Consider the following 10724-nt stretch of genomic DNA (forward strand, 5'->3'; position numbering starts at 1 on the left):
GTGTGTGTGTGTGTGTGTGTGTGTGTGTGTGTGTGTGTGTGTGTGTGCGTGACGATCTTAGACGCTTAAATACATAAGTTAGCTTACGAATCCGTTTAGTAAGTACTTCAGTATGACGCATCCACGAAATTGTCGAATCGATATATACGCTAAGATATTTTATATTTTGCACTTGTTCTAGAAAAACACATGAGCATGTATCAGGATTGATAAATGATGTACAAGTATGAGCCTTTATATGTAAGTTAGAAGGTTGAAGGCGTTCTAGCTTTGTTAATGTAACGTATTTCGTTTTATTTAAGTTTACGGTGAGCAAATTTTGACGTAGCCACTTCATAACTTGACCGACCTGCGTTTCTACTGTACTAGTTAGTTCGTCTCACGACGAGCTCTGGAAAACCAAAGCTGTATCGTCAGCGAAAGCAAAAACTTTACCCTTATCCAGCTGAAGATTGCAAAGATTATTTATGTAAATTAAGAATAAGCTAGGACCAAGAACGCTACCTTGTGGCACCCCGTAGTGAATACATTGAGTATCGCTTACTATATTGTTGATTATGACCTGTTGTGTTCGATTGTTAAGGTAACTGGCAAACAAATTTAAGGCTGTGCCTCTTATGCCTATTTTTTCTAGTTTAATCTATCAGTCTAGTTGGTTGCTTTGGTCGAGCGTATTATTGAGATTGTTCAGGAAAATATAGCTAAAAATTTAGAACAAAACGTACAAATATTTAGAAAGGAAATGAAAAGATTAGAGGGTAAAAAATTCGATTTTCAATAATAAAACCTGAACTAAAGAATACGACATAAACATACAATAAGAAGAATACAAAGACTTTGTTTTAAATTGTCGGGGCTAGATGACGTGACAAAATACTTGAAGTGAATCTCTAAGAAGCCATTTGAACGCTATTAAGGTGGTGGTGAATAGTACCACAGAAAGAGGAATGGCTCTGATAAAAAAGTTGAATGAATCGGCCATTGACGAATAACAAAAACAAAATTCTTCTTGAGGTTAGTAAATAGAATATCACAGAAAAGTCGTCACAATGTGAAATTACAGACACGTGGGACTTGTCAACTTATGTATCAGGGTGACGGGCGTAGTGTTAGTGCCCCTCAGATCTTTACGATTTAAAGCTCTGAGTCGCGTTGCAATTGTTACGCACAGGCGTGTCGCTTACCACCAGGCGCACAACTTGTTAATCCCGTCACTAGTTATCACATAAAAGAAAAGTTGATAAATATATTATAAAACACAACTTTTGCGTACCACACTGCCTATCAATCTTAGCGTCTAGTTTTAATATAATTTTAAGTTCGTGATTTGTAGTTTTCTCAATAAATATTTTATATTTTATTTAACAGGTACAAACGGCACAGGCTCAGCTTTTAACTCCTTACATACATTTAAATTTACTTATACTACAAATAAACTAAGGAGAAATTAAAAACATTTAAAAGTAACAACTTGTTACTATTGAATGTAATTATGATAGCAATTTAGTCCAGCAACATTGTGGTTTCCGTATGTTAAGTAGCCATTGCTTACAGTTTCTTTTAAAAGTGCACAATGTCTATAATTTGATTTAATAATTTGAGCAAATAAAAAATCAAGGTGTTTTAAACCTAGCTCCATTGTCTCCCAGTTTTAGCTTGTAACACAGCTACCCAATATGGCTATAATACGAACGTGGACGATCGACGACGAAGGACGAATAGAAGCGAAAATTACATTGCAATCAGAAAGAAATGTAGCAATTTTTATATGTGTTAAGACCCTTGAGTCGCTTTACTAATTACGACAGAATTGTACTTAGTGGCGTACCTTCGGAACAAGGGGATACGAAGCCATCGCTTTTGCTGAATCTAACTTATGTATGAAGTGTACCAAATGTTAAACAATTATTCCTAGCATATGTAACAATCGTGCTTATGCCTTGTCCAGATTACAGTATTCGAGGCATAGATCCTTTTGGGTCAGAGCGCATACACGTTGTTGCCAATTATGTTTCACTAGATCTGATGGACGAGGAGGCCCTGTAAAGGCCTGTTCAGATATAGGCGTTATTTCCTAACGCCGTGAGTAATTGGTACTACAAAGCAAGCGAAAAGATAACGCCTACCTGGTTGGTACGGCAGTATTCCGGTTTTGCTCTTGCACGGCGGTGGGGAATAACGCGTATATCTGAACAGGCCTTTATACGACTCTTTTTCTGTACGACGTACCAAGCTAGCAAAGTTGGGTATTTCCAGTCCCGTTCCTCATACCAAAAGTCCTTGCACACCGCGACCCAGCAAAACTATCTTATCTTTGTGTAGTACAAAGGCGAGTGTTTTGAGTGAAATCTCGATCTCTCTCTCTCTATCTTTCGATTAGTGAATCGCAATCAGCAGTGGCTAAGAGTCTAGACAAGATTCTAGTCGACGTGTAGACAGGTTAACCATAGTCGAAAGTGAAGTTTTTGAAATGAACTTCGAAGTATGGAAATGTGTGAGCGGTCTGGAAAGTCAAGCACTTAGAATAAGGATCAAGTGAAGTTATTAAAAGATTTCTGGCACCCCTCTACACGCAAAACATATAACGTGACATGGAAGAAGTTGGCTACAGTAATGTCTCTCTACTAAATCTTGTAAATTCTTACTTCATTATTTAGGGCCGTTTCTGCATAAATGTGTTAACTCACAGACAATCGTAAAATGAGTCATGGATGCAGTCATATACCTTGTGACATAAAGTTTAATATTCTTTTCACGAATATCATTAAAAAATTGTAGTAATTGTTAAAACTAAAAATTACTTTTACAAAACCTGGTTCGCCTCATAGGTGAATTTAGCAGAAATATGTTACATGTGATTAAATTATCTTTCAACGTGGTTTGAAACGATTTGGTTTAAGTACGCTTAATACATTTTACAACTTTACTTCAATCAAAGATCAAACTGGCTGTCCACTGAAGTGCGTAAAAAGCCTCTTCCATTATGCAATGAGTTCCGGGTATCAACAACATTGAGTAAGGAATAGGATCAACACAAAGAATTACGTACCTTAAGGACTTACAGAACTTCCTAGTAGCCCAGTCCAGATTATGAACTAATGTCGTTAGTTTCTTGACGTCCTGCTCAGTAATGCTTGAAGCTAACACATACACTCCCTCTACTGGACCCAAACGATTACTCTCGCTAAGTAGAGTAACGACATTGTCACTCTTGCCAAAATCTCCTGAAGAAATCTCCGCTTTTATGTCAACATTTGCCCATAGTCTAAAACACATTCAACATCAAATTATCACAAACATGGCATATAATTACAGTACATAAGATGTATTCAAAGATGCAAGATAAATGCCGTGAAACAAAAGCCTTACTTTTTCTTCATCTGTAAATATGACGACACATTTTGCGTATGTAAATGAATTTTTGTAGCACCTCGAGCAACCAACGTATTGGCGAATTGAACTCCAAAAGAATCGTCATCACAAACAACTATGTGGCATGAGTCAGGAGAACACGAAAGCCTGAGAAGACAAAATAAAACAGTAAGTACTGTAAGTCTGCTATGTAAAACCAGTACCAATAAACTTTGGACGAGTGAAATAAACACCCAGGCTGTGTTACAGGAACCGAATCACGTAAGCGTAGCACGACACGGCCACGATGGCGACTGGTTGCTAACAAACGGAATGCCCGGGACGCCTCGTGTGGAGGATATGTCACGCGGGACAGAGGCCGCACATATCCTTTGACGATTCCTTCACTTATCATTAGTTGAAGCTTCTGCAAGTACAAAAATTATTCAATAGCCAGTTAAGTATGTTCTTCTCAGTTTTCTCGAATGACATATTAAACCTTTTTGTGAGTCACTACGCCACACAAATCTCTTGTAGCTACTAAAAACTTACTTTTAAATCCTTCAATGTATCATTGGTAAACAAAGAATAGAGGTCAACTGTTGCATAACTTCGGTCACACGTTAAATTATTCATTCCAAAATTAAACTCTTCTCCAGTGGAAATTTGCGCTGTATCCAGTGTAAAACCACACGAACTAGAAACTTTTAATGAAGCCTGGAAATAAATAAATTTTATTATTATATTGTGAAAATATACTTTTGAACATTCGTGAGGATTTTCTTACATTTTTTAGTTCGCCATGGACACAAGAAATGACAATTTGGCAACCTTTTCCCTTTGTGATGGTTCTCACCATATCACCGAAACTATGATCTCGAGAATTACCAATGTGATCCTCTGAAAAGAAAAACGCTATTAATGTAACTTTTGTGTTTTCGCTACAGTATTATTGGTTAATAATTTACGTAGCGTCCATTGAAAGACCTTGCAGTTCTGGGAACAACTTCATCAAGAAACTCTTCTTTCGTGTGTCGCTGACTGTTGTAAACACTTCGCAGCCATTATTCAGAGCGATAGCTAAGGCAGCTTGTCCCAGCGCACCTGTTCCGCCGTGGACAAGTATTGTATACCGAGGCAAAAGCTTAATTTTTTTAATCTGGAAAATTATTATTATTACTAATTTCAATGTTTGGCGTAGTTTATAGAATTTAACGTGTGTAAAGTCTCAAATCTATTACACGGTATGGACAGAATACTCACGTAGCAATAAAAAGCGTGCAAATATGCCGAAGGCACTGTAACAGCATCTTCCAAACTCCAATGCACTGGCACTGGCCACAACATTTCTGGACGAACTTTAACGCGAGAACTTGCTGCGCCGCTTGGTAATATACCCATGACTCTTTCGCCACTAAAATTTAGAAAGTCAAAATCTTAAAAGCAGCATTTTATTATACAAGAATAGAACGGTTCTATGAGTATCATATTAATCAAATTACCTATCTGTCACTCCGCTAAAGTCCATGCAATAAGAAGTATCGGATGATTTATTCTCGTTAAATAACGTTAACATGCCTGTGGCCTTCATAACGTCGAGATTGTTTATAGCCGTATAATGTACCTGTAAAAACAATCGCACTTTTTAACTCCATTGCAAAGACTACTTTAGGTTTCCTTTTTGTACGTTTTTCCATTTTTTATTTGGTGTTAATTTATGAAATACTAGCTGGAAGAGGTAGTAGGAATATAATTTTAAGGACATTTATTTAATTACATTGTGACTAAAAATAATAATTATACATACTTTATTATTATAACTCGTGTGATTTAAAATTTTGTAACCGAAATTAATTGTTCATAAGATAATTACCGTCACCAGTATGCCAGGTTCTGCAGGTTCCGCTTTTTCTAACCAATATAAAGATTCTAGGTCGCCAATTGTTCCACTGCGGAGGGTAATCCCGCTCATGATCGGCATATTTTCTTGCCATGATGTGTAGTACTCGCCTCCCCAGATACCCTACAAATCAATTAAAACAGTTGGTTGGGCGTTGTTTTGAATAATATACAAGAAGTTAACTATGTAACAGACAGGGTACATCAAGATGAAGTGGTTCAGCTCGACTTATGGCTACAAGTTCTCTGGCATCATTTATTGCTTCATAATTTTATGTTATAGTGAATGACAACTATATTAAGATCAAATTCGAAATCAAAAGTTGCACAATATTAACAACTACTGACCAACTAAACGGTGTCAATTAAAGTTTATTTTGTTCTAAATAGCCACACGGTCCGGTGCATAATCAACTGACAAAACTTTTTTCTTTTCAAATTTTCACGGTTTTACGACAGGCAATATTCATGCCCTAATGTGTTCATATTTACGACAGCAATAATGAAATTACACGTTGTTTACTCTTAGTTTTAAATTGACGACGATTGAATATTAAAGTTTTAGAATCAACTAAGTAGATAGGACTTGACTGTTATGAACCACTAAACTGAACTGATGTTTTTTTTATAATATCAGGTGACGGGACGAACAAGCCGTGCGCCTAAGCTACACGCCTGTCTATAACAGTTGCAGTGCCATGCAGAGCTTTAAATCGCAAAGATTTGAGGGGCACTGCCACTGCGCCCGTCACCCCGAGACATAAATTGACAAGTCCCGTGTGCCTGTAATTTCACCAGCACCCTTACCCTTCAAAACCGGAACACAGTAAAGCTCACTGCCTGGCTGCAGAAATAGGTAAGGTGGCAGTACTACCCTGGACGAACTCTTTCTTAAAGAGCTTTACTGCTACTAAATGATGATGATGTCTCCGCCAGAGGGCGTTGTACGGTGAATGCGATTGAGATATCGTTGGTTTTAGCGTTGGTTTTGTAAATGGGTGTTCCAAGGCCGCATGTGTGGTAAATAAAAACGTTGTTGATGTTGTTGGTAGGGGTATTCAGTTTGTGATCAGCTGGGATGCGGTGGGTATGGGTGTGTTACAGATCAACACGATTTCAAGTGCAACGCTGGTCGCACTTCTTTCAACCATAAAAACATTTTAACCACGACCAGCCGAACGCCAGAACCGCCTTCGCCATCACCCATATCCACCTCAGCCTCTGGTACCCCATTATTCTGTATTTGAAACTGTTCTAAATTCTTCGTAATCCAATCCGTCATAAACCCCTACAACAGCCTCTAGATTAACGAAATGTAGCGAAGGGTGGCGAATGGGTACGCTACATTTGACGTGGGTTTTTCAAAATGATAAAAACTTTTGATTTGAATTGAATAAATTGTCAAATTTCAAAAAATCAAATATTGTTCTTAAAGTGCTTGTATCAGACCTGCATTCCTTACAAACGATCTACGTCAGTGTTTAATCAGTCATATTGATATATACCCTTTCCGTTATCACTTTGTATATTATATATTAGCTTTACATTTTTTAACACGTTGTATGTCAATTCCAATTCAGGTATGTGATCTAGAGTTTCCTTTTCTGATGTCATGATCAGGAATATTTGATTATGATCTAAGTCTTTCCTCTTGTCCTTCACAAAGTCTTTCAGTCCTGGTACTGTAGGATAAGGTGATATCACTACGAGCTTGTGTTTCTGTGGCAGTTTCGCATATGTTGATGTCAAAATACTAAATTCTAATTCAGATCGCACAGTGACCACAGTGGTGGCCAATGTTGCCTGTAGGGGTCTCCATTTTATTAAGTCTATTTTTGTGTTATTAAGATCATGTGTTGATACAATGCAGTATAAGGCTGACGGTGAAGCATTGGCTACAGAATCTTCAATGCTTATAATGAACATGTTGCGAGGAAGTACACGATAAAGAGTTTGACGTAACTGGAAATTAAAAATAAAATAGCAACATTAATACTGAGCAGTAAATTTGATAGACGTTTGTATTATGCAACTAGGTAACAATAAGGTAAGTATGTATATTTCAATCTTATAAAACGTAAATAAATACATTGTCATTTCACATTTGAAAAAAATGTTTCACTATTTGCCTATTGTACGTACTTTTTCATCTGATGAAAGATTATGCACTAAAACGAGATCAACGTCAGTCAAAAAATAGTCCCTCATCTCTAAAATCTTATCTCCTGGAATTTCTTCATAATTAAAAATCAGTCCAGGTATATCGTCATAAATTTTACTTATAACTTTAGATACATTGGAATATTTTTCAGAATTGAAAACTCCCACCGCTTTTATAGCATCGTTACTAATATCTTCTGATACCATTTGTAGATAGACTTCTATTGCTGTAGAAATCTAAAATTAAAACAAAACCATTTTACTTTTGTGTTATTTTTTTTTCGAGATTTTTGTACCTCCTCCATATAGTTTACTTACATCATTGTGAGACAAAAAACGAGGTATAAACCTCAATGCCTTTAATGTTGTAGTCCCTTCATCTTGAACAGACAGCGTACGTAATTGAAGACCTTCAATGATCACTCCTCCACACTGCGTTGTAAATTTCTCGTCGACTATATTTGCAAGCATAACGCTTTTATTATCAGTAGTCAAAACTTTATCAAAATGCTCGTTGATATTGAAGGTAAGTTGTCTTAATAGGTAAGGCTGGCAAACAGTATCATCGTATGAGCGTCTCAGAATATGTAATTGTAAAATACCGTCCAAAAAGGTTACCCAGTTGTTATTCCACGTTATTTGAGCTTCAGTTAAAGTTGAATTTACTTTGTGAATAGAGCGAAATTCGTCCCTGAAAATAATTATTAAGTAGCAATGCTAAAACCAAGTTAAAAAATGTCTAATAACCTCAATTCAAATCGAATGGTGTTTCGTATAAAAGCTAGTCAAATGTCATAGAACTTACTTGTACTGATAATTTCTTTCCAGCAGCATCTTATAAACATCGTCACACTTGAATTCGAACTTGTCTTCAGATTCAAAAGGTTTTCTAACTTCTAACTGATCTCTTGTTACTGTATTGCGTACGACTCCATGGGCTACTTTTCTATTGTCATTCGTAACCTGTAATAGGAATAAAATTAGATAAAAATTATAAGTATAGTTATCATTACCACATTATAAAAATTACCCCTACCTACTACCTACTATCCCTACTACGCACACATACAGAGATCATCTCATTTTCACAATGTTCAAATGTGTGTAATTTGCGTTCAAGAAAGGGATAGATACCCAAAGTTTAGGTGTATTGGAACTAATACGCGCATAATCGTTTAATACTATTTTTTTTTCAATTTTCAAAGTGACACGTTTGTTATTGCTAAGTGTCAGTTTCTGGGTGTTCATTATTGGTGAGTATTGATTATTGGTTAGTTAATTAGTGGATTTTGGGTGTTCATTACAAAAGATCTAGAGAAATTCCAGCTTAGGTTTATTAGTAATAATTATAATAGCTTTTTTATGAAACATGCTACAAAATAATCTTTCTCGAGAATTATATCCATCAAGTAAACTAATCACTATTGATTATGTTTAAAAACAAAAAATAATTTCAAATTTCAATTTGAAATGATTTTTTTGAGTCACACTTCCCTTAATATGTTGATCATTGGTGCCATCACCCTAATTGAAAACAGATTAAATGATTATCTAAAAGAATCCTAATTTGTGCCGTCAGAAAATCTCCAATATTTTAAGTTAATTTATTATTCAAATTCTCTATTAATGAAAAGATGTAAGGCTTAAGCTGTTGCTGCATATGTATTTTAGGAGTATCAGGGTTCCGTTACACGCTCGAGGTTACGTGATAAGTGCCTACCGTTGAGTGTATCGCCGGCAGTGCAAGCGCTGAAAGGATGTTGCATGCATATCTGAATGGTCGTGCGGCACATTTTGTAAGAAAAATCGGCGCAATATGTCACAATCGCGTAATTATTGTTCAGTGGATGGCAGTAAAATTAATGATTGACTGTGATTTAAATACTAAATCATTGTCGTCATCGTCAACCCATTAGTCGTCCTACTGCTAGGAACTCTAAGGACAGAGTTTAGGCTGTAATCTGCCACGCTAGCCTAATGCGGGTTGGAGGTTTCACACGTTTTCCAAAGGTTCTGCACCTTCTTCGACGTGCAGGTTACGTCACGATGTTTTCCTTCACCGAGAGTTATTGCTACAAAACTGTCACAAATGTACTTAACTCGTAGTTACGTGCCGCCTCGGGATTAGAACCGTCGATCTCTAATTGAGAGGTAACCGTTCTCCCATCCCGTTACTGAATAAATATTGTTTATTTCAAATTACTATATTACATACACTATATTATATATAATTACTGAATACTAAATAAATAATTGTAATTTCAATCTTAGATAAGTCTTTCATTTACATTACAATCTTTGTACAACCCTAGCGCATTCAGTGCAGTCGTGCAATTCTGCACGACTGCACACGGCGGGCACGGCGGGCGGGTTATTTCCACCTATCTGAGCGAGCGCTTAGATTCCTTCTGCCTCGTAGTGAGTACCTGGTGTCATTAGTGCGATTTAGTAGACTATTATAGCGCAGGTATTTTCGAATTTATATGAGAGCTGTGTATCTGTTATGTAGTAATTATTAAGTAATCTTTGGTAGTATAGTCATTTTCAATAAAAAAACAATTATTATGAGTATCATCGTATTAGGAATTACATTAAATTACATTTTATACGAAATGACTAATAAATTTGCCTAGCTTATTAAATGAGATATAAAGTCTTTTATATCATCGTTGACAAATAGGCTCTTATCATCAATTAAAATGACAAGACCAATCTTAATATTTGAATTTTCTCTCCTGGTTCAACGGTACGGTAAATTTATGAAATTGTTGTCATACAACACGTTTATTTACCTCGAAACGGCCGCTTCCTCTTTGCAACGTTACTTTAAGCCGGAGAGGTCTCTGGTCATGCAGTTGCGGTTGCGCATACAAATGTACGTCGTTAAACTGTATATTGAGACTGCGAGGCTTCACATTTAAAATCATAGCTAGAGCATCCCATACAGTGACGAGTATAGCAGAAAATGGATACAAGTTCTTTCCTGGAAAATATAAAACTAAATGAAAAACAAGTCTCAAAGTAAACACGATAATTAGTATCACGATGCAACTAAAAAGAATAGTGACAGTGACAGTTACAGTGACAGTGACAGTGAGTGACAGTGCGTGACAGTGATAGTGACCGTGACCGTGACCGTGACCGTGACCGTGACCGTGACCGTGACCGTGACAGTGACAGTGACAGTGACCGTTACCGTTACCGTGACAGTGACAGTGACAGTGACAGTGAAAGTGACAGTAACAACATCACCTGAACCAACATACTCGATGGCGATGGCGATGGCGATGGCGATGGCGATGGCGATGGCGATG

The 10724-nt window shown here is 36.7% G+C and overlaps 1 protein-coding gene across 1 annotated transcript in view; it reads right to left on the bottom strand.

Moving 5' to 3' along the window:
• LOC113240174 (fatty acid synthase-like) overlaps nucleotides 1-10724 on the bottom strand; it is a 34546-nt gene that overhangs the window by 9130 nt on the left and 14692 nt on the right. The window contains exons 18-31 of the mRNA XM_026477415.1: nucleotides 10203-10393; nucleotides 8216-8373; nucleotides 7729-8101; nucleotides 7393-7647; nucleotides 6796-7212; nucleotides 5225-5374; nucleotides 4854-4975; nucleotides 4615-4765; nucleotides 4339-4510; nucleotides 4139-4251; nucleotides 3904-4068; nucleotides 3606-3778; nucleotides 3370-3519; nucleotides 3050-3265 (exon numbers count right to left, since the gene is read on the bottom strand). Coding sequence (XP_026333200.1) covers nucleotides 3050-3265; nucleotides 3370-3519; nucleotides 3606-3778; nucleotides 3904-4068; nucleotides 4139-4251; nucleotides 4339-4510; nucleotides 4615-4765; nucleotides 4854-4975; nucleotides 5225-5374; nucleotides 6796-7212; nucleotides 7393-7647; nucleotides 7729-8101; nucleotides 8216-8373; nucleotides 10203-10393 — 2806 coding nt within the window. The remainder of the gene's footprint in view (nucleotides 1-3049; nucleotides 3266-3369; nucleotides 3520-3605; nucleotides 3779-3903; nucleotides 4069-4138; nucleotides 4252-4338; nucleotides 4511-4614; nucleotides 4766-4853; nucleotides 4976-5224; nucleotides 5375-6795; nucleotides 7213-7392; nucleotides 7648-7728; nucleotides 8102-8215; nucleotides 8374-10202; nucleotides 10394-10724) is intronic.

Source organism: Hyposmocoma kahamanoa, unplaced genomic scaffold (assembly GCF_003589595.1).
Source record: "Hyposmocoma kahamanoa isolate Upper Pololo Valley unplaced genomic scaffold, ASM358959v1 120, whole genome shotgun sequence".
NCBI classification, from domain to species: Eukaryota; Metazoa; Arthropoda; class Insecta; order Lepidoptera; family Cosmopterigidae; genus Hyposmocoma; species Hyposmocoma kahamanoa.